The sequence below is a fragment of the Ambystoma mexicanum genome, chromosome 11 (genome assembly GCF_040938575.1).
Source record: "Ambystoma mexicanum isolate Mex_15411 chromosome 11, UKY_AmexF1_1, whole genome shotgun sequence".
In the NCBI taxonomy this organism is placed as follows: domain Eukaryota; kingdom Metazoa; phylum Chordata; class Amphibia; order Caudata; family Ambystomatidae; genus Ambystoma; species Ambystoma mexicanum.
This window is the reverse complement of record NC_090934.1, coordinates 970,805,480-970,828,195: the sequence shown is the minus strand read 5'-3', so window position 1 is coordinate 970,828,195 and position 22,716 is coordinate 970,805,480. Positions and strand designations below refer to the sequence as shown.

Below are 22,716 nucleotides of genomic sequence, written 5' to 3'. Positions count from 1 at the left end.
CACATGGAACAACTCCTCCAGCCCGCTCCCAGTTTTGCTATGCAGGCGAAAGGAAGAGAAGAAAGTCAAAGACAGTTTGGTAATACTTCCCATCAGCTGGCCCCCCTCTCTCCTTCTGCAAAGGCAGCATCAGACTTGTGCCGGCAGACGCCTGAAAGATGAATCCATGGGTGCCCCTCTGCTGCCTTTACTACTGTAGGGGTGCATTACATGATGGTGAAGGGTCCAGTGAAACGTGGTTCTTTCCGAGATTTTATGAAGTTCCTGATGAGGACTTTGTCGCCCAGATAAAGGGGAGGCTCTGCTGTAAATGTCTCTGCTTCTGGTGCTGATGAGATGTCTGTGCTTGATGCTGGGTCCTCAGGCAGGCCTTGACATGGTCACACGTGACGTGATCTATAGGTGAGAGATTTTGTGAGCTCACTCAAATATGCTTTAAATTCATCTCCAAAGAGTTGGGCAGAATGAAATGAAAAAGTGTCTGAAATTGTACATGAAGGAGTGAGAGGTGCATGCATTCTTCTGCCAGTGACAATTTCATTCAGAGTCAAATGATGATCCGCGCCTGGGGAGTTGTGCAATGCAAATAAAGTGAACATAAGATAATAGAGCCAATTCCTGCCTAGTGTCACCGACAGCTTGGAAATGCGCTCTTTAAGCAGACCATTGAGGCATTCAACAAGTTCATTGGCTTGAGGATAGTACGCTAAGCACAACTTGTGCTTGATGCCGAGGAGGAACGTTACCTCCTTAAAGGCATGGTCTGGTAAAAATGTTTATTGTCCCTACGGGTCGGCCATGTTTTTTTAAGCCTAAGTGGCTCGATTTTAGAAAACTTTCCTATGGACCTTACCCGAGTTTTCGTCCATTAAACGCACGCGAAAACAGGCACCAGGGAGCCGCCATTTTGTGATAATACTATCACTTGCCGCATCGCCCTGGCTGACCTGCCTCTGCGCACTAAATCAAATCCCCTGCCCCTGAGCCTGTCATCAGCAGACTCGTTCCGCCCATTTCCCAACGCCAAAGCACGTCTCGTGTCAACAATCGCTGCGCCTCAGCTAATGACGTGTCGCCATCGAAATGGCAGGACGCCTCTTTCATCAATAAGTATCAACAGACCGTTTCCCAACATACAGCAGCAGATTTTCGATTTCATTCCTCTCTATTCTGTGACTCGTTTCTCTGCTCTGGTCAGCTACCTTCGCCGCTTGTAGCCCGTGTGAACACCTGTACCATCTCTGTAAATTATTTTACTTTGTTTACCACACAATGGCTACAATAATGCCCTACATGTACAAGCCCGAGTATACCGAGGAGGAACTACTGGAAAGGGAAGCACGAGAAAACGATGGGGATTCGGACGGCAGTTGGGGGGACGATTCAACAGATGAAGAGCCTGGGCCTAGTCGCATGGACGGCGTCTCCACCTGGTGCACATGCAACAGGTGCATGCTAATGCCAACCGAGGACGAGAACTGCTGCTGCTGAGAAAACTCGGGATGCCTGGCCTACATTTCGGAAGGCGAGCCACGACCGCAATGCATCACCTACCTACCAGACTTCAGGGCAGCCTGCCTCACACGGGCCGTGTTGAGAATAATGATGGTGCTTATGCACGAACTTCGCAACTGTTCGTCCTCGTAATCCGAGTAACAAGTAAGTATACTCTGCTTGTCATGCCACTCCTATTTCATGTTCTTCTACTATATCCAAAATTATATATTCATATCATAGTAACGCATGAAAGTCGTTCAATAGTGTGCATTGTCTAGAAAGCATTTGTCCGTGCAGAATGCCATTAGTTACAAGAATTGTCATTGACAACAAACGTTTATTAAACTTATCTTGGTCATTTAAAAATAGTTTGTTTCATTCCTATTCACAGTTTGGTAGAGGCTGGTGGCCTATCGTTCCTTTACATGGTGGCTCCACGGGAGGTTTGGACACCGAGTTCGAAGAGTGATACCCGCCTGTGCCGTTCGTGCTATACGAGAAACGTTCCCGAGTGACAGCGGTCAGTACAGGGGATTTTCTCTCGCTGTGCTGCAACCTGACCTTTATAATCTTTAAAGTCTTGTATTTTTGTGTCATGAAAATAAGATACAAAATAAAACACCACATATATTTTAACAACGGTTGTTTCGATTTTTTTTAAATGAATCTAGTGTGTCTCCATTCAAGGATGGACGTCAGACATCTGTGCTCTGAATGGGTGAAGGTCTGGTCGCTGTGAAGCAGGGTGGTCGCTATCTATCTAAGCTAACATAACATATTCTCGATAATGCATGCACTACATAACACTTGTTCAAAGTCTTTCAGTAGGTTATGTCTCTATAAAAGTCACACATATATATACTAACAATTACAATTGGATTATACAGGCCTTAGGTTAAGGGTCTTGACCACTATAATACACCGGTTGAAGTGTGGGTCTGTGCTCACAAGAATCTCCGGTATGTGGCATTTGTTATTGATGAGCAACAATATACTATCAAAGGCAGTTCGCACCCGCGGATGAGCGCTGGCATGGGGGGCTGTCTGGGGCACGAAAGGCCAGGGTGCCAAACTACATGTACACTTCAAAAGGTATCCCACGCCAAGGGGCCATCGGTCACATGGCCTCCTCAGACCCCGTGTCTCCAGCCAGGCCTCCCCTTGAAGCAGGCCGCCCCCCTGCAATCCACATAAGTGTGTCTCCATTCAGCAGTCTTCCTGTGCCTTATCTGCACGCCCCAGGCCCATCCATCCCACCCCCTCTATCAAAGGCGGTTCGCACCCGGGGATGAGCGCTGGCATGGGGGGCTGTCTGGGGCGCGAAAGGCCAAGGTGCCAAACTACATGTACACTTCAAAAGGTATCCCACGCCCAGGGGCCATCGCTCACATGGCCTCCTCAGACCCTGTGTCTCCAGCCAGGCCTCCCCTTGAAGCAGGCCGCCCCCCTAAGACCACGACATACATATGTCATTCATTCACAAACACACCCCTTTTTCTAATATTTTATAAACCACTTGATATGTCTCATGAGAACATCCTTGTGCTTTGCAAGTCAACTTCTGAACGTGCTTCCTGGCAACCACTGAGATCTACGCTAATCTGTTCGTCGTCGTGCTATCCGTGAACTTCTGTGACCGCTTAGAGCAAACCCATCAGTGTGCTACCTGTGGCCACCCACCTATCCTCCTACAACATACTGCTCTGCTTGCTGAATCCAACTGTTTGTTGGTCAAGGTAAGGCCATGTATCCTAGTCATATTTCGCAGATTTCAAATTTCTATCTATTTGCGAGTAGAGTACACAATAGTGCTATGTTCATTGGTCTCGTTGCTATTGACTTGAGTTTCCATTGCTATGCTATCAATAGATCTATTTATTTTCATCTTTGTCTATTGTCATCGAATTGCATTCTTCGGGGGTCCAGTCTATAATGTAAGCATGTTTCCTTCTCGTGCAAGACAGAACATCCAAGGGACGAGTCACATGTTTAGATTTTAGTCACATCATTTATACATTTCTGCAACTTATGCAAATACTAAGCCGCACATAATGAACTGGTATAGTTCCTGCGACCAAAACAAACCTTGCATTGATCATTGTATGATTCATTTACTTTTGTATCAAATCTTTATTTATGAAGATTGCATAATAATGTTGATATTTACTTTTCAGATTTATCAACAATGCCTGCCTGTTCGATTAGTGGTTGCCCTTCGAAGACCCATGCGAAATCTGAAGGCACTAAAATGCATGTATTCCCGAAAACTGTTGATCAAATAAGAGAATGGGTCAGACATTGCGGATATCCACTGGATGAGCTGGAAAGTAGAGTCCAACAAGTCTTACAGGACAAGAGGGGTGATCGATACCGCATCTGCAGCCAGCACTTTTCCTTGGACATGTACACAACATCTTGGGTAACAAAGAAGAATAAACGGCGAAGAATAAACGGCGAACGACACGGAAATTGCTCATACGCTATTCCCACTCTATTCGTCCACATTCCGCCACCGGTGAGTCAAGTGTCCGGATTTAGCTTTAGGCCTTGCGGTAGTGTGTAGGTAGCCGAATGGATTAATTGATATTGTAGGTGTTCTATCCCTTGTAATAATTTCGATATTGATATGTGTGTATAGCTTTTTGAATAATGACATTTATCAATATATTCTTTTTCGATTTCATAACCCACAAACGAAATGTATATATATGGGAACAGGGAACTGTACTGTATTGAGCATTTTTCAAGTATTCTGTCGCCTTATATGGCTATTTTTAATATTGGCATTTCATTATCAATCATTAATTTACCTTTACAACTTCTTGACTATCCATTGAATCTCAAGCAAGAACATTCTACATCCTTGACGTGGTCAGCGCGTATCAGGTAATCTTACTAGGCTAATCCGCTACAGACTTGTCAAGTAATAGTTTTATTCTATTGTGTAATTATTTTACCGAATGTTTGGTTAGTGCTTTCCAATTGATATGCACCTTAGTTATCGTCCGCTGGTGTTTGTTTTCAGTTATAATTAGTGTTATCCATACTAATGCAAGTACTGTCTTTCAGGGAGATGCTGAAGCGTCCGCCACGTCTACAACATTTCTAGATGTTCTTCACCAACAGGAGGTATGGATACTGACAGCTCCCTCGAGCGTCATCATCAGAGCTGGAATTCTTGTTGTTTGATTGTTCTACACAATGTTTCATTCGTGGTTAGCCGTTGATATGTACCTGTGCTGTCGACCCCAGGTGTGTGTTATGTTTTCACTATTGTAATCCTCACTAATGCAAGTACTATGTTTCAGGCAGTTGATGGCGCGTCAACCCCTGCACTTGATGCGGAGCCTGACATTCAAGTAATTCCAGGGGAAGTGGAAGCGGGACCATGCGTATACGAATCGGCGCAACAGCGTTCGGAAGTGCGCACTACATTTGTAACATCCATAGATATTCTTCAGCAGCACGAGGTATGGATACTGACAGCTCCATCATGCGTGATCATATAACGTGATTCCATTTGCTATACTTTCCTCCCTATTAACGCAAGTGCTGTGTTTCAGGGAGACGACGGAGCTTCCACTACAATCACAACATCCCATTTTGATGATGCCGATGTAAAGGAATCTGAGAAATAAGTCGATGAAATCTGCATATTTATATTTTCCTTGATTGTTTTAGACAATGCATCATTTGTGGTTATCTCTTTATATGTACCTGTCCTGTCGACCCCAAGTGTGTATGTTTCCAATATTGAAAACCAAACTAATGCAAGTACTCTGTTTCAGATGCCTCCTCTCCAATACAACCATTCATGGCAGTCCATGCAGAGCCAGAGGTATGGATACTGACAGTTCCATCGAAATAGATCATCACAGGTCTAATACTTGTCGTTTGATTGTTACACACAATGTTTAAATCGTGTTTGGCTATTGAGATGTACCTGTGTGTTCGTCCTCACGTGTGTTTTATGCTAACAATATTTTGATACATAGTAATGAAAGTACTATGTTTCAGGGAGACGATGGAGCATCATTCCGTGCTGTCTATGCGGATACAGAAAATATAGTCGTTGCAGCGCAAGAGGAAGGGAGGACATGTGGAAACGAATCGGAGCTACAGCGTGCAGATGTTGAAGGTCGAATCAAAAAAGTTGCAAAGAAAAAAAGACAAAACAAGGTTAGTTACAAACAGTTCATAACTTTAAAAAAAAGTTTGTGCTGGGGACTATTTTATGTTTTTTCCAGTCAATTGGACTACACTTTATCTTGTGTTTAAACTGAACATCCCTTTTCCAATCTCTCTTCTAGTTATCCGTGGGTGTCAGAACTATACATACACAGGCAGTGAAGCGAATGAGAGATGTTGCTTGCCAGACCATGTACACTATGGAGAAACTATTAATTGAGGCGAGGCGTGTTCAGGCTCGAGATGCTCATGTCCAATGGCCAGACATGAATTAACTGTGTTTGGAGAATACAGCAAAGTTGCATTGGACCATTGCTACAGTGCAACCGCACCACCACAAGAAGATGATATTGAATGTATTGAAGATAGCTCTGAAGTAGTTGCAGATCAATTCACACAATCTACACCCGCCAAAAAATTGCCACCCAAAAACATGTCGACATTGTTGTGTTCTCCCATCAATTTGAAGTAGCAGATGTCGAAATGACAGAGAATGAACCAGCCGCAGCATCCATAGACGCATCAGAACTTGATAGCAGCGATATTACTTTCCAATGTGTTGAAATCTCTGCAATGTCGCAGGCCGAAACAACGTTGACGCAGGATAACAGTCTAATGAAAGAGAGCAAATACATTGTATTCAACAGTTGTTTGATGGAAGTATGCTGAAATGTGGGCATTCAGTTAGAGGGAAAGAATGTGGGAAGCCATTGATTAATCTGACTCGTCAAATAAAAGGCAGTAATGTCAAAATAAATGCCGCCTGTCGATTAAATCATAGGTTCTCATGGTCTGCACAAACGATGCTGAGGAAAATGCCAGCAGGCAATCTACTGCGTGCAGCTGCATCACTTTTTAGTGGCTCCACTTTTAGAAAGTTAGAGGCTTTCTTTCAGTTTGTGGGACTCCATTTCATTTCTAAATCGCTGTACTACATATACCAACGTGATTATCTGTTTCCGGCCATTAGTGATGCTTGGAAAATTGAACAATTGTCTCTAGCAAGTACATTCGAAGGGAAACGTTTCAGGCTAGCCGGCGATGGACAGTGCGACAGCCCTGGATTTTCTGCCAAGTACTGCACCTACCACTTTCAGGACATGGATAGTAAGAAAATTGTGAGTTTGGTGGCCGTGCAGGTAACACAATGTACATCCTCAGTGGCCATGGAGAAACTAGGATTTATAAAATCAGTGGAATATCTACAATCAAGGGGAATGCACATCGACCTCATAGCCACGGACAGACACGTTTCAATTGCCAAGACAATGAGAGAGCAGTTCTTGCTAAATCAATCAGTAAGAAAATCTTGGCTGCAGGAAAAGGTTTTGAAAGTATTTTGCAGTGGTCCCAGTCTATCAGCAACCATCTTTGGTGGAGCTCAAAAACTTGTGAAGGGTCAGGGGAAATACTACTTGAAAAATGGCGGTCACTGATGCACCACTGTACTAACGTTCACCGCTGGTCAGAATACCTACATTTCCACCAATGTGAACATGACCCCTTGTCCCCAGAGCAGGCAAGGAAGATGAAGTGGTTGATTCCATCTTCACCGACACACAGAGCCATTGAGAAGATTGTTTTCGACAAAACTCTATCAAGAGATTTGAGAAGACTGACAGAATTCTGTCACACAGGAGATTTGGAAGTGTTCCACAATATGTGCCTAAAGTACAGGCCAAAGCGCTTGCATTTTAGCTTTCGGGGCATGAAACATCGCACTCTACTAGCGGTCTTGGCCCATAACAGCAATGTCGGACGCGAACAATCTAGGACTAGGGGTAAAGTAAGGATGCCTCGCTACACTAAGGTGTTTTCAAAACGAAGTAAGCAATGGGTGATCAAACCAGTCTATGATGAAATGCAGTTCGACTTTGTGAAAGGCCTTATTGTTGCTGTGTTAGAGAAGCACAGATATGGAATTTTGGACATTTCTGTGCAGAGCAGTGATCCATTGCCACCGAACATTGCAACTGTGTCATGTCCACCCGAAGCACAGCTGGTTGTGAAGTACAAATCCCGGTTTAAATAATTGCAATACGATTGTCTTTTTGTAAATAAATGTTATTGTACAGTGTACCTGTAACCCTAACCCCTACCTTCACCATCATGGGTGGCGAACAAGCTGGGTGTCATCTTTGAATTCTCTCTATTCACCTCATATATGTGTATGTATATATTTTTCTCATGTCTCATCTCATGTAAATGTAAATGCTGCACACTGTTGCGCACTGTTAACGGAGGGGAGGCTTGGAATTTGCAAATAATAAAACAAACAAACAATAAATCTCACTTTTAACTCAACTCCTGTGGTACTTTATACTTTCCCTGACCTTCCGCCAAAAATTAAATGTCTCCATAGTTATGATTCTTTGGGGCTGCAAAGCTCGCAGACAACGGGGACAAAATTGGGGGCCTTAGAACGCGCCAAGGGGGCCGTGGCATTTGGGAGAGAAGCCAGTTCGCATTTGCACATCGTGGCGCACTACATAGAGGGATTCTAAACTTCAAGTTCTCACAGATGCCTTTACTACGGGATGTTGCAAATAAAGAATGCGAAGGACAGTGGCTTTAATTTTCAGCTCGCGCCCAGAAGAGGCCCACAAGTCGCACGAAGTATAAGGGTCTATTGTTTTTTGACCTTGAGACAGGGACCATGCCGAAAGAACTTCATTTGAAGGGGTGCGCATTAATGTAAGAGACGATAAGGCAGAAAATTCAGAAACTAGACCGAGTTTCATTTTATTTCAGTATACGAAAAATCTATGTCAAGAGCACGGTCGGATTTACAGACTGCATTCCGCAGAGACACAATGGAAATTTCAAATATAATGTGAGTAAATCTTTAGACGCTTTTATATCGGAATGAAGAATTAATGAATGGATGCATGAATGAATGAAGAGCTAGGAAAAGCAAGGAAAACGTGTTCGTAGTGGGCACATGGGCATGCAGGTCCACAGGTATCACCGATCTCAGTCCTTGGCCCAGCCACTTTTCCCTGCACTGCCTACCTGCACTACGGGACTGTCTCTGTATCCTTCAGCCCCTTCTCCCGGCATTTACCTTGCACTTGCCACCAGCTGGCCCTATTATTTATCTTGTATTCTACTAACCATGTACAGCACTTTTACCCCCCTCTTCCATTCCCCTTGTGCGATCTGAAAGACACCTGGCCTAGTAGGATCGTTGTCTGTCTGCCCTTGTTCCCCCCCCTGCCTCGTCGCGCCTTGAAACACTTGTGTATAGGCGCGTTACAAATGCCATATCATATATCATATCATTCCACACGCATCTAGACAAACTGTTGTTTCTCATTGTGTGTTGGCCTCGATTTATTTTGTTACTTTTCGCATTGATTTTAGAGCCGAACATACTCCATTGAACTATCCTTGCAAGCAAATAGTTTCTGATTGGCCGTAATAAATAAAATAATTTTTTTGTTTTCATAACAGGGATTTGATCCCGTTCTGCTACTGTCATAGGTTTGAGACACCGGCAGATGGTTTTTTCAACAGACACCTGCAGCTTCGTGTGAACAACTGGAGCACACTGACAATTTTATGGGACGAATCGCCAAGGGCCCACATGCCCTTACGCTGTACTAGTGGCTAGAAGCAACATATCAACCTTTACGATGGACTAGTGCCTAGTTGATGGAACAGCCTTGCGGTTCACCGTTTTTCCAAAGTGCTTCTTTTAACGAAAGCCAACACCCTGTGTACCATAAAGGAGCAGCGCGTGACTCAATATAAAGTTATAAGGATTTGCGGATACAGATAAAAGAAAATAAATGGCTTTCAGAGTTCATATAGCAATTGCTGAATATTCTCTAAACATTTAATGTCAAATAACTGTACTTAACCAAATGTACCGTGTTGCTGTTTGATTTTAAAGTACAGTTTCATATTCCGAATTGTGGCGCGCTGTGTTGTGAGATGGTCTGTGTTGGTTTCCGGGTTCTGTGTGGAGTCGCGTAGAAGACGACTGGATGCGTTTGCCTATGCAGCACAGTAACGTCACGGAGAGAGGCGGGGAATATGGATGTTTTGATAATGTCAGGCTCAGGGGCGGGGGATTTGATTTAGTGCCACAGAAGCAGGTCAGCCAGGGCGATGGGCAAGTGATAGGATTATCAGAAAATGGCAGCTCCCTGGTGCCTGTTTTCGCGTGTGTTTAATGGCCAAAAACTCGGGTAAGGTCCATAGGAAAGTTTTCTAAAATCGAGCCACTTGGGCTTAAAAAAACATGGCCGACCCGTAGGGACAATAACATTTTTTACTAGACCATGCCTTTAAATAGATAGTTGGCATAGTGTTGTCCATTGTCCGGCCTCAATACATCATATACCCCCACCTTGGGATTACTTCACAGACCAAATATTTGGCGGCAGATTTTGCATCAATGTGACCAAATGGGCCAGCCTTAAGCCAACGTGAAAAAGGACATGCAATGACAATCATGCACCTATAAGAGACACATCAATCCTACATATCGATATAGTCAATATGTAAATGCTGGAAGTGCCTCTCTGGGCGTGGTAAAGTTTCTTTGATAGTTTCGAGGGTGTGCCGTGCTATAGATATTTGGCACGTGATACCATTATTTACAAACTCAGTCACCAATTCTTGTAGATTAGGCACAAACAACTGTTCAGTAATCTCTGCAGCTACATGCTCTTTTGCTACATGCGCTTGGTAATGCAGATGATGCAGGGCTGTGTAGAGCAGCTACTGGGGTATTACCGGCTTCCCTGTAGTATTCTGTCTGCAAACTAGTCTGTAGGTGATAGCGAGCAGCCCCTCTTTTGCCATAACTCCTGTTCATGTTGGGTTGCACCCCCCTGCAACTCATTCACTTGGACAATGGGCAGTGCATTGGATGGCTCAGCGAGTGTCGTGTGCTACATTTATTTATTTATTGCATTTGTTATACACCCAAACCCGGGTGTGTCACAGTGTATGTTACATTTAGTTTTGAATCTCAGGTTACAGTTACTTTTCATGCATATGTGTTAGTGTTGGAAAGTTTGAGCACTTCATAGGTTACACACTTGGGGCTCTAGTTAGAATAATATAGTTGCAAAATTGAGGCAGATACATAAACAGTAAAACATGATTAAAGTTGCAGTATACGAAAGCTGAGGGAATAGATTCTGAGTGGTCAAAGAGGCGAGGTTCATCATGTTGGAGGGTCTACCACAGATTATTATTTGTTGAAGAGACACGTTTTTAACCGTTTTTTAAATCTCTGGTGTGAAGGCTCGAATCTTGTGTGCATGGGGAGGGAGTTACACATTTTGGGTGCCATCACCGGGACACTGCTCCCCCTTGCCCTTGAGAATTTGAATTGTGGGACAAAGAGTTGGATGCTATTGTTTCATCTGAGTGTTCTTGTGGCCCTGTTAAGGGTAATGGCATTATTGAGGTAGATGGGTGCTGTCTTAGTGAGACATTTGTGGGTAGTACAGAGTGTTTTAAAGTTGATTCTTGCTTTAACGGGTAGCCATTGTGCTTCCATCCTGGTTTTGGATATGTGGTCAGATTTATTTATGCCTAGGGCTTCTTGCAGCCCTTTATTTTGCAATAGTTAGAGTTTGGCTAGATTAGTGTTTGAAGAGCCTAACAGTAATACGTTGCAGTAGTCTATTTTTGACAAAATGAGAGCACGGGCAAGTATGATACAGTTTTGTGGAGTCAGGAATTGACGACTTAGCGCAATGAATTCAGCCGTGTAGGAGATAGCTGGCAAGAGGGCATTCATCTGTTTGGTCATTGTTAGGTTGGATTCTAAAAGGACGCCTAGCATTTTTACCTGTTTAAGTATTGCAATGGGTGTACCATCGATCGAGATGGATGAATAGTCGGGATGGAGAGATTTAATTTTGGCAGGGGATCGCACGATAAGAATCTCAGTTTTTTTCAATGTTAAGACATAGGGCCTCATTACGACCCAGGCGGTCCGGAAATAACGGTGGCGGTAAACCCGCCGCCACCGTTGTTTCCGGACCGCCTGAGTCCGACCCCTGCAGGCGGGAGGTGATGTTCCCGCCAGGTCTGACCTGGCGGGTTTAACACCTCCCGCATGCAGGCGGACGAGGAAACACCGGCAGCATTACGAGATGCTGCCGGTGTTTCCATGATCCCCATTTCCATCGAGTCCCATATGACTCAATGGGAAAGGGGATTTACACCATTCCGCCTCCGTGATTCCCGGAAAACCGCGGTTGTAATGCCCTGGTAATTCCAGGAATCATGGAGGCGGAATGGTAATATGAGTCCGGCGTTAACCAGGCGGTTTTACCGCCTCGGTTAACGCCGGACTCGTAATGAGGCCCATAGATTGTTGGTAGCCATCCAGTTTTGGATAATGGCATATGATTGTGTCTTGCTCATGGTTACCAGTAATGGGGATGACAATATGGGTGTCATCTGCAAATTTGTGCAGCTGACACCCATGGCGTCAAGGGCTGTGAATAGCAACTTAGTTTAGGCATTATAGAGGGTAGGTGAGAGGCATGAGCCTTGCGGTACCCCTATGAGGACTGGTATAGGGTCAGCGACTTCCTTTCCTATTGAAACTCTAGAAGTCCGTTCTGAGAGAGAGGATTTCATCCAGAGGGTGGCTTCCTGTGAAAAGTAGACGTTTTCTGCCAAAGTGTTACACAGTTTGTCATGGTCTACCAGATCAAATGCGACTGACAGATCTAGTAGGAGTAGGATACACAGCTTACCAGCATCTCTTATGGAATCCATCTGGATTTTTCGGTCCAATAAGGCCGTTTCCGTACTATGGCTGGGCCGGAAGCCTCCTAGGAGGTGGGTGGTTATAATAATAATAATAATAATTTAGCATTTATATAGCGCTACGAACCCTCAGGTATCTGAGCGCTGCTTATTATTACCCACGGGGTGTGGCGGTTCTGCTCCAGATGAGATTGTATTTGTGAGTAAGCAATTTAGTCCAATTTTTTTTTTTTCAGCAAAAACTGTTATGGGGCGGTAATTAGCACCAGGCTTGATTTATTTTTTTTTGTTTATGGAGAAACCCAATTCGAAGAGGAGGTCGATCGTTCTCTGAATGTATGAACTGCAAATTGCTGGGGTCTCCCCCGTGATGAGCCAGTCGTCCAGGTAAGGGTACACTGGGATTGCCTCCCTGCGTAGGTGTGCCGCCACCACCATCAGAACCTTGGTGAATACCCTTGGAGCTGAGGCTATACCGAAGGGCAGCACCTTGAACTGGTAGTGCTGACTGTCCACCTTGAAGCGCAAGAATCTTCTGTGCGCTGGGAACATGGAAATATGAAAATAAGCATTGTTCATGTCCAGTGTTGCCATGTAATCCCCCTTTTTTAGGAGGGGGATTACCTCTTGGAGAGTAGTCATGCAAAATGTTTGGGGCTTGACATACTTGTTTGCAGGGCTTTTTTGGCACAAGGAAGTAAGTTGAATAAATACCCTTGTTTACCTGTTTGCCCGGGACGAGTTCGATCGCGTCCTTTTCTAGAAGATTGACGATCTCCTCGAGGAGGATCTTCTGGTGATCTAGGAAATGTACCTTTTGTCGTGGAGGGTGGTTTCTGGGACGCTCAAGCACTTCTATGCAGTATCCTGCGGACACTGTGGACAGAACCCATCTGTCTGATGTGATCCCTTCCCAAGCTTCGGTGAAGTTGGTAATGCGTCCCCCTACTGGAGATGCGTGGGAAGGGACCCTGATCTCGGCTTCACTGCTTTGCGGGAGGCGTGCTGCCTCTGCTGGGGCTGCCTCTACCCTTACCACAACCCCTTTTGTTACCCTGTTGTAACTCTGGGTAGACTGCTGGTTGTAACCCTATGGTGTGCCCTGCCCCGAGAACAGTTGGAGCCTCATTGCGAATTTTGGCTGCCTGGGTGACGAAAATTGCCATTCCCTCTTTGATTAGGGTGTTTGTTGGTCAACTGTCCCAGGGACTTTAGAGTCTCATACTCCTCTTAGGCATTTTCTAAAGCGTCCTCTACCGCCTTGCCAAACAGTAGATCAGGCGCCACTGGCTTGTCTATTAGGGATGCTTTTGTCTCGGGTTTATACCCTGACTGCCTTAGCCAGGCATGCCTCTTAATAACAGTGCTCCCTGATATTAGCCTGCCGGCGTTATCCGCGGCATCAAAGGTTGCCTTAAGGATGCAACTGGACACAGCCCTCCCCTCCGACGCAACCTGTGCCAACTGGCTCTTTAAAGGTTCCGGTGCAGAGTCGATGAGTGCAGCCACTTGTTCCCACTGGTGGCAGTTGTAACTAGCCAGCAGAGTGGTGGAGTTGGCAATACTTGCCTAGTAGGCGGAAGTGGAGGCTACCTTCCTTCCCAACCCGTCGATCTTTTTGCTCTCCTTGTCGGGGGGAGCCTCAGACGATGATAGGGGTGTTCCCGCCTTCTTTCGGGTATTAGTGACTACCAGGGAGTACGGTTTCAGTTGTCCCCTTATATATAGCGGGTCTGACTGGGCTGCCCTGAACAACTTTTCGATTCTGGGGTTTACTGCCCTTTTGAGATTGGGATTGAGAAGGGAAGGATCAATCCTCCTTTGTATAGACTTGAGAATAGGGATGGCCTGGGCAATGGGTCTCTTTTCTCCCACTAATTCCTCGGCGAAGTCCCTTTCCTCCTGAATATCTATGCGGAAGTGTTCTGCTGCTTTGGGTAAAACCTCATTTAGTAGAGGTTGGTTGTCAACTGGAGAGTCGGTAACCGGAGGTTCCTTGTCTACTGGGGAGTCTACTCTGTAGACTTCTGGGTTATCTTCGTCCTCGTCTTGGTACTCGTCATTCCCATAGTAGTCCACCCCAGTTTGGTCATCCAACTCTGCCAATTCTGGATCCTCATCCTGTAGTGGATCCTCATTATATTGACAGTATGGCTGTACGTAAAAAGGGTCAGAAGACCGACTTTGTGTTGGTGCCTCAACTCAAGGTTTTCTTACCAGGGGGGTTGTGGGTCCCTAGACCCTGAGGGAGAGGCCCCGTCCGGGGTATACGAGAGGAAGTTCTCTGGATTCTTGGCATAGAAGTCTGCTAGAGATGACATTCTAGACATAACTCTGTCTATAGACATAACACTGGACCATTGTTTTGAGCTGAGAATTAGCCTCTCTTGGGGGTGTTTCCCTGCAATCTCTTGACTGGACCTATGGGCTTGTGAAGGGGTCTTAGAATGTTTAACAGAGGACTTGGAGCTGTTCTTAGGTATCGGTGGTGTAGAAGAAGGCTGAGAGTGCTTCTTCTGCTGTTTTCCCCCCTCCCCGTGAGTGGAAGAGTGTTTCCCTGGGGTTTTCAACCTTTCCTGAGCTTTTCGACATCTGGTGTCGAGATTCATGGGTTGTGTCCCTTTCCATAGATTGAGGTCTGCTGACGCCCACTCCTGGAGTGCGGCCTGGAGATGGAGGTCGGCTTCGTCTTCGGATGATCAAACCTCCTTTACTTTAGTAGGTGAGGCATTCTTGGCGACAGTGGATGGTTGCCTTCTCGATCTTGATCGAGAACGCGCAGAGGACACTGATTCGGTGGACCATTCTTTGTGTGCCTCTTTCCGAGAACTCGACGTGTGCGTCGAGTCTCGGTTGGACTTCGAGTGTTAAGTGGAAGTGGTATGGGTAGCACTCGTGTCGCCGGGTGTTTTCCCCATAGCTGCCCTGCTGGACAACCTTCCGAGGTTGGGGACTTGTGCTTGGCTGTCTTTCGACGCCACGTTGCCCTCGCCGTCCGATAGTACGGCGTCGCTGGCATCACTGAAGGCACCCTCCGCTTCCATGGCCTCTTGTTGCCTGGAGTGGTGGGCCCAACGTTGGATCGAACGGTCCTTTAAAGTTTTAGCCTTGAACCGGCTACACGGTGTGCAATTCGCCTCGGGGTGGCCCCTCGGCAAGCAGAGGTTACAGGTGGCGTGTCTGTCAACCCAAGGGTACTTGCGGTTGCACTTGGGGCAAAATTGGAAAGGGGTACCCTCCATACGCACCCTGTGGCAGCGGGCTAGTGTGTAGGAATATATATATATGCAAATATATGTGAGTGAAGAGAATGTACCACCCCCCACTCTCCCTACGTGTACAGGGCCGAGGCCAGAGTCATTCCGAGGCCCGGGCCAAGGCCAGAGTCATTCCGAGGCCCAAAGTCCGTCGTGTAGCTCGACAGAAGTTTTCTTCTCCGGTCCGGCGTCGAGCTTCAGGTTCCGATGACGCGACGTGGGTAATGAAGAAAACGGGGAAATGTATATTATTTATGAAAATTATGGCTAACGCCAGGGAACTCCGCGGGATGCTTCCGACAAGTATGGCAGAAAAAAACAATCTGAGGGTCCTGCACATGTGAGGGATCAAGGGTACAGTGGACGTCACACTAGGGATAGTATTTCTGGCACGCCCTCTGTCGACGCCCATTTTTGAGTTTCGAAAAACAAACTTTAATACTCCGCAGCTTCCACTAGATGTCGGCCTATGCACAGCATGTGATCCAAGCAGATTCCACAAGCCTCAGAAATATATTTATATATCACACTTTCTTACTTACAGAAATCACAAATATTTAACAAACCCTACCCAATACCCCGAATCAATGCTCCCTTCCCCATATACACTCACACTTCCCATTCACATCCATCACTCCAAAACCCATTCAATGGCCTTCTCCACAGGCCTGTCCACTCATCTATATAAACTCACTGGCCATCTCCACGGGCCTGCTCACTTATTCTTTTTTGCACTTAACGCCTTCTCCACAGGCCCACATAAGGCTAACTACCTACTACTCTATTGTTAATATACAATGACCTGAACCCTCCTCCTCCGGCCACTAAGCTACTTCAGCAATCCATTAATTATTATTAAGCACTACCATTTACAGCAACAGTCTTGCACCAGCCCTTCCACCTTGGCCAACACAATATACCACATTATTTCTAATCTACCGCATGCGCTCCACACCAATAAATCAGCGCTTACCTTCTCCAATCCTCAAAAAGAATTACGTTACAATACAATCACCTGCACTAGGCACCACTCCCATCTAATTAAAGTCTGACACTGTCTACACACTCCTTTGTTCTACTACAGATGTGCCCGCCACACACCTTCTCCCTATCGGAGGGGTGGAACTAATATCTATGACTACTCCGGCTGATTGTCTTCCCACCTGTAGGATGCATTCTATACACCATAGAAACCCACGCAGTGTGCGCCCCGTTGGGCGTTCATGTAAGGGTACACTCACATGCTCTATAGATCCTCAAACCCTCTTGGAGCAGAGTCTTACCCCTCACAGCATGCTCCTCCACCTGAGCGTGAACATCGCTCGGGACCAGGCAGACCTTTGAGAATTCGGTGTGTGCTGGGCTTCCTTGTTAGTGTGCTTGGTATTGGTCTCAGCCCGCCGAGCCTGCGCTCCCAGGTCTGCAGCCAGAATACCCTCAGCACGCTGAGGGAACTGAGGATCTCGCTGGGGCCTCCATGATGTACCAGGGCAACTCTTGTCAAAAGTAATCCAAGTGAAGAAAAAGTCATCCAATAAAGGAGCGTCCACCAAGCAAGAAGTAACACAAATTTATTGGACCCAAACAGCTGGGCAGCTCGGTTCAGAGATCCCTATGGAATTTAACTGAATGAAATAAGCTGTCAACCCCTCCCACTACAGCGGAGCATTTTAGTTACATTTTTAAGGCAGGTCACAAAAGCTGATTGGTCGGACTACGTCAGTCCCCTATATCCAAATATATGTTGATCCTAATTGGTTGCTACAACTTTTGGCCACAATTACATTAACACTCCCCGTGGCGTCACAAATCTTCCCACACCGCCCCTCAATTACGTGATTGTGTTGAACAGTCAAAAAACATTTGTTTGCCATTGGTTGGCAATGCCCAATATGCAAAATAGCTTGAGATGGCAAGGGGTGAGACATTTACACCAGGTTTGACCAGTGGTTTGCCCCTGGACATACGCAAGGACACTATCCAATGTTACACCCAAGTCCTCGTCCTGTGCCCCATAGCCCCACCGCCAATAATCTGACCATCTACGAGCTCCCTTCTTATGCCTTGCCTGCCACGTGTAGTCTGACCACACAGTGGCTGGAGTGTAATGAATTGTGTTTCATTTCTATTTCTCTGCTAATTCTCGTTGGCCACGAAAATCTTTTAGAATAACTTTGCTGTGGCTGCGTTCTCCTGGGAACTTTCAGCCATGCAATATTTCAGCACACTATTTCTGCTGAATGTTCAAGAAATACATTCTTCTTGTCACACAAGGGCATGCAGCTCTTTTGTTATGAGCTGTCTGCGAGAAAGGCTTTATTAACGTGGGCCTACAAAAATGGCTTCTCTACTGTTTACCTATTGCTCAAAGAAAACCCCCATTCAGAAGCCTCTATGACATTTTACACCCCCACCCTGTGCCCGCTTTATACAACTACCAAATACTGCCCCTACAGCACCCAGCCTTCATTGTGTTCCACCATTGGATTTCTGACACGCGCCTGCTTCTGTGTCAGTTTATACAAGCAGCACCATGTTCAATGACGTCTTCACCTACGGTGTTACCCACCAAGTCATCCTTGACGTCACCATGTTACTTGCGCAACTGGTACGTGCGCCCACATTGGCAGCATTGAATCTGGACCTTTACAACACTATAGAAACAATACATGCAGAGTAGACAAATATATGTCCCTTATCACTGAATTAGGACCTGATCCAGTTGCAACTACCACAATAGAAGAAACGTCAGTAGAAGTTATACATCTTTAAAATATTGAAAGGTTTGGACTGCAAATTTAATTTCATTTTATGGTATAAGTTACAATTTGAATCTTTCATGCACGGTTCAATATGCCCTTTATATTTATCTAGGAGTGCAATTGATGCTGCATCAGCAAAATTGCTCCAGACTCTTGAAGGGCCCTGAGCTTGTAGTTTAATAATAATTGTAGGTGCTTACTCATTTCAGATATTTACCAGGTGTCAGGCATGGTATCATTGTATGTGTACCAGGATAAAGGCATTTCTGTGCATCTTGTTGGGCTCAGAATAATTGCATTCTCTCTTTTACAAATGTTGCCAAATTCTTAATGGTTGACAGTAGAAACAACATCTCTTTTCTTTCCAAAATCAAGTAGCTGTTTCATTGTGAGGTGATGCTTATTTCTTTGTTTTCATTTGTTTGGTAGCATGTTCGGTCATTGCTGCATTGATTAGCTTGCTTTAATATCCTCATCCTTTAAGGCTGTTGATGCTCCCAGACGGTCTACAAAGAATCATCAACAGGTGACAGCATCTGTGTCTCACAATAGGGAAACTGAATACACATCAGCAAGGGAGCCTTTTCCTTGCTCTCCCTTTTCGCAGAGCAGTTCTTTGTAATGTACACTGTCCAAGTGGAGGGCCAGCTGAACCAGGGACCAGATCCACCCGCTTGCCTTACGTTTGACAACCCTGATTTACAGAAAGAAAGCACTGTGTATAATCTAAACAGCGCTTCATGAGTGTGCAAATGACACCAAGCAGATGTTCGCAGCATTCATGATGGCTGCTGGCCAGAGACAGTCAAACACAGAAAATGACTGCTGCGAAAACAGGAAGATTTGACCATCAGCAGACATTAGGAAGTGAAGACATTGAGCATTCTCTTCAGTGGCTATTCTCTTCAATGGCAAACATACAATAATAAATATTGGCAAAGCCAAAAGGTCTACCTTTGCAAATATAGATGGTGGTCCTTTATCGTCCTCTGGGGACTTTATAAAAACATCTTACCCTAAAGAGTTACAAAGTCAGATCCATCGGCGTTGCCAATGCTTGTTTTACTGAATGATTGTACAACTTAAACGAAAAGCTTCAGCAGAATGATCTATGCATGCAATGAGCATTGTCTTATCATTTGTACAAATGAAGACAGACCATTTTATATTAAACCACTTTGTTCTGTTTTAGGTTGTAAGACAATTAGTTTCTCCAGTCACTGGTGTAAATAATTTTATTTGTTATGATCAATGGAAAGAAGGCATGAATAATGGGACGCTACAGTCACCGGATTTGCCTGCTTCTTCAGATGGTGAGCATTTGGAGTAAAGTTATTTCTTAAAGGTACATTATGCCATTCAAAATGCGGCATAGAGTCGACTGGACTCCAAATAATGAAATTAAATGTTAATGGCTCTCAGCTCTGCGCCTTCTATAATAATTTCACCTAGTTCCCCATTGATCAATGTGGTTTGATGATATCGCTTCAGGGGAAAAACACATTGATCTCTTACTATGGGACTTGGATTGTGTGTACTACCTCTCTACTCGAGTCTAGATGACCCTTACATTGTGTTTTCCATTAAGATAGCTTCTCCTCGTTTCTGTCTACTTTTTTGTTAACACAAGTGCTTCAAAAACTAACTCGAATACAAAAGACAACTAAATACTGTTTAAAAGAATATTTTAATAAACAGCAGATTCATACTTGGAAAAAGCTATTTCCAATTTGAAATTGTTTCTATGTATTTTTTCCCAACTATACTTTCTCAGCTACAGCTGGTATTTGATCATTTACCCTCCTCCCTTTATGCCTACTGTTTCAATCTACCATTCACAGCTACCAATATATAATATATGTGACTTTATAGATTGCTATTTTTTGTAATGAAAAGCTGTAAAACCTACACCTGTGTGAAGTAGACCAAGAGAATATGCAATACTTGGTCCTGTGTTTTTCAAGAGACAGACATGGTTCAGTTACTTCCCAGTATGTGCGAGAGTTACCAATTCAGTCACATTCAAGTAACAAATGGCTGATTTGCATTGTTCCTGTGAGAAATAAGAAGTGGCTAAATTCCAAATCTGGTAAGACAATATGTCAAAATGTCAATGAAAATGGAAACGTGTCACATTTATCTATGACCACACACATTTTTGTTTTCATTTTTAACTTTACTTTCATTTCAGTGGCAACCTTAGAAAATGTGTATATATGCACACATACATAAACGCATAATCAATTCGGTCAAGAAACGTAGCATAAAAATACATAATTTGGTAACATCTTGGCAAAATAGTTCACAGCTATATTAAATTCATCATATTCAACTTTTCGATACTATCTGATTCTTGCACACCACTTCCCCACTCTTCTGTCTTTATAAAGTGCAAGTTCTTATTTATTCCCTGGAGCGTTCTACATTCTTACTGGCATATGCAATCGCAACCATCCCTCCATATCTCATACCTTTCTAAATTATTGTTTATGGAGAACGATATTTAACCACTTTGATATCCCTCCACACATCTTGTGCCCTTTCTACAACACAACACTAATTCAAATGTCATTGTGGCCTATATAAAGCGAGCTGAAATTATCAATCTTCACTTTCTTGCTGATCTTGTTCTTTTCAGTTATTCCAGGTATTATTTTTAACTTGTGTGTCAGATTTACACCTACTATAATGCATGCCTTGCCTCCATTGCCAAAGGATAAATTGTTTATTGGCTGTGCAGGCAATATATTTAGCCAAAGGCATCTAATACTATTTAAATGTGTCTCTTCATGTTTAGTCTATGATTTAGATTTCGTTGAACACTCTTCTCTGCTCAGAAATTAATCTACCTTTATGATGATGGTGGTGTCATCTGATGATGTACAAACATTCTCTGCCACTTCCAGTCATCTGATTCCTCCCAGCAGGAGTATAGGCTACAAGTTTGTTTTCCTGCTATTGCTATAAGCTGGGTCAAGAAACATGAAATGATGAATATTCTCCAGAGTATATAAACAGAACAGGCAACCTGGTTCCTTTCTTGGGTTCCATTTATTTAACATACTTCCTACTGGTAGGATCCTGAATTTGTATATTAAATATACTGATCTTTTTCTTGCTGGATGGATAATATCCAAATACATTTCAAAGTCTCCTGTGAATTTTATAGACACGTATGAACAACCCCTTGTGCTCATAATAGCCCCATCCACATTATTTCCAGATAATGGCGTTCAGAGCATTCTTGAAACATTTAGCATCTAGGCTAATCTACTCAGGGCTAGACCAGAGTACTTGCAGACCTAATTTATTCTCCATCAGCTTCACTTCACCCAAATCATACATCTTCATTTTAAACCTGTCACTGCCTTTCAACAATACTTGCTTAACACAAGTGGAACAGGAAGTGGAGGTGAAGTGGTCTGTTTTTTACACAAGGTTTTTTTAAGAAAACCAAAACACAAACAATATTTATTGCTTGGGCCCTCTCCCCTGCCATGCTTTCTTAGCAGATAACCTGGTGGAAGTGCTGCATAGCGGGAGGCTCAGTTGAGGACTCATTACTTACCTGCTTCATTTCCAATTTCTTCTTTCTTCTTATTTCCTTCACTCTTTCAGATTTAGAGTGCTGCTGGTAGTGTTGTGTAAAAACTGTAGGTGATGCAGTGAGGTCTTAATATCCAGACCTTGATGAGTTCGGGTTCTTTAAACGTCTGTGAGTTCAATGGCCTAGAATTCAAGTCATCTGTGCATTTAATATATCAAAGGTTTGTTACCTTTGGTTCTTCAGATGGTTTGGACTACAAGTCCTGTAGGCCATAGCCAGCATGGCCAATGGTGAATGATGATGGGAGTCACAATTCAGAACACCTCTAGAGCTGATGGTTGTAGTCCCTTGTATATAAACCCCTTATGCAATTTTTTCGAAACATAATGCCATAGCTCATCGTCCTCTCCACAAAAATATGAATTAGCTGTATCTTTTCTTTAGAATATAGGTGAATTATTCTGGAAGGTTTCATTGTGTTTCCATCAAGTTCCAGATTTAGTGCTTAGTGCCTTCTCAACACTTCAATTATATTTGCATTCAGTGGCAATTCTAGTGTCTGTTGCTGAACTGCCTCATTTTCAAGGCCAGGCCAAATGTTTTCAATAAGCAGTCTGATAGCTAAACATCAGATAAAAATAGAACAAAAGAACAATGTTGTTCAAATATTGCTTTGAACGATAAATTAAAGACATTCAAATTACTATTGTTGGTATATCCT

General features: G+C 44.1%; 1 protein-coding gene across 1 annotated transcript in view; it reads left to right on the top strand.

Moving 5' to 3' along the window:
- LOC138503977 (uncharacterized) overlaps positions 1 to 22,716 on the top strand; it is a 541,132-nt gene that overhangs the window by 72,844 nt on the left and 445,572 nt on the right. Inside the window, exon 3 of the mRNA XM_069624120.1 lies at positions 19,641 to 19,761. Coding sequence (XP_069480221.1) covers positions 19,641 to 19,761 — 121 coding nt within the window. The remainder of the gene's footprint in view (positions 1 to 19,640; positions 19,762 to 22,716) is intronic.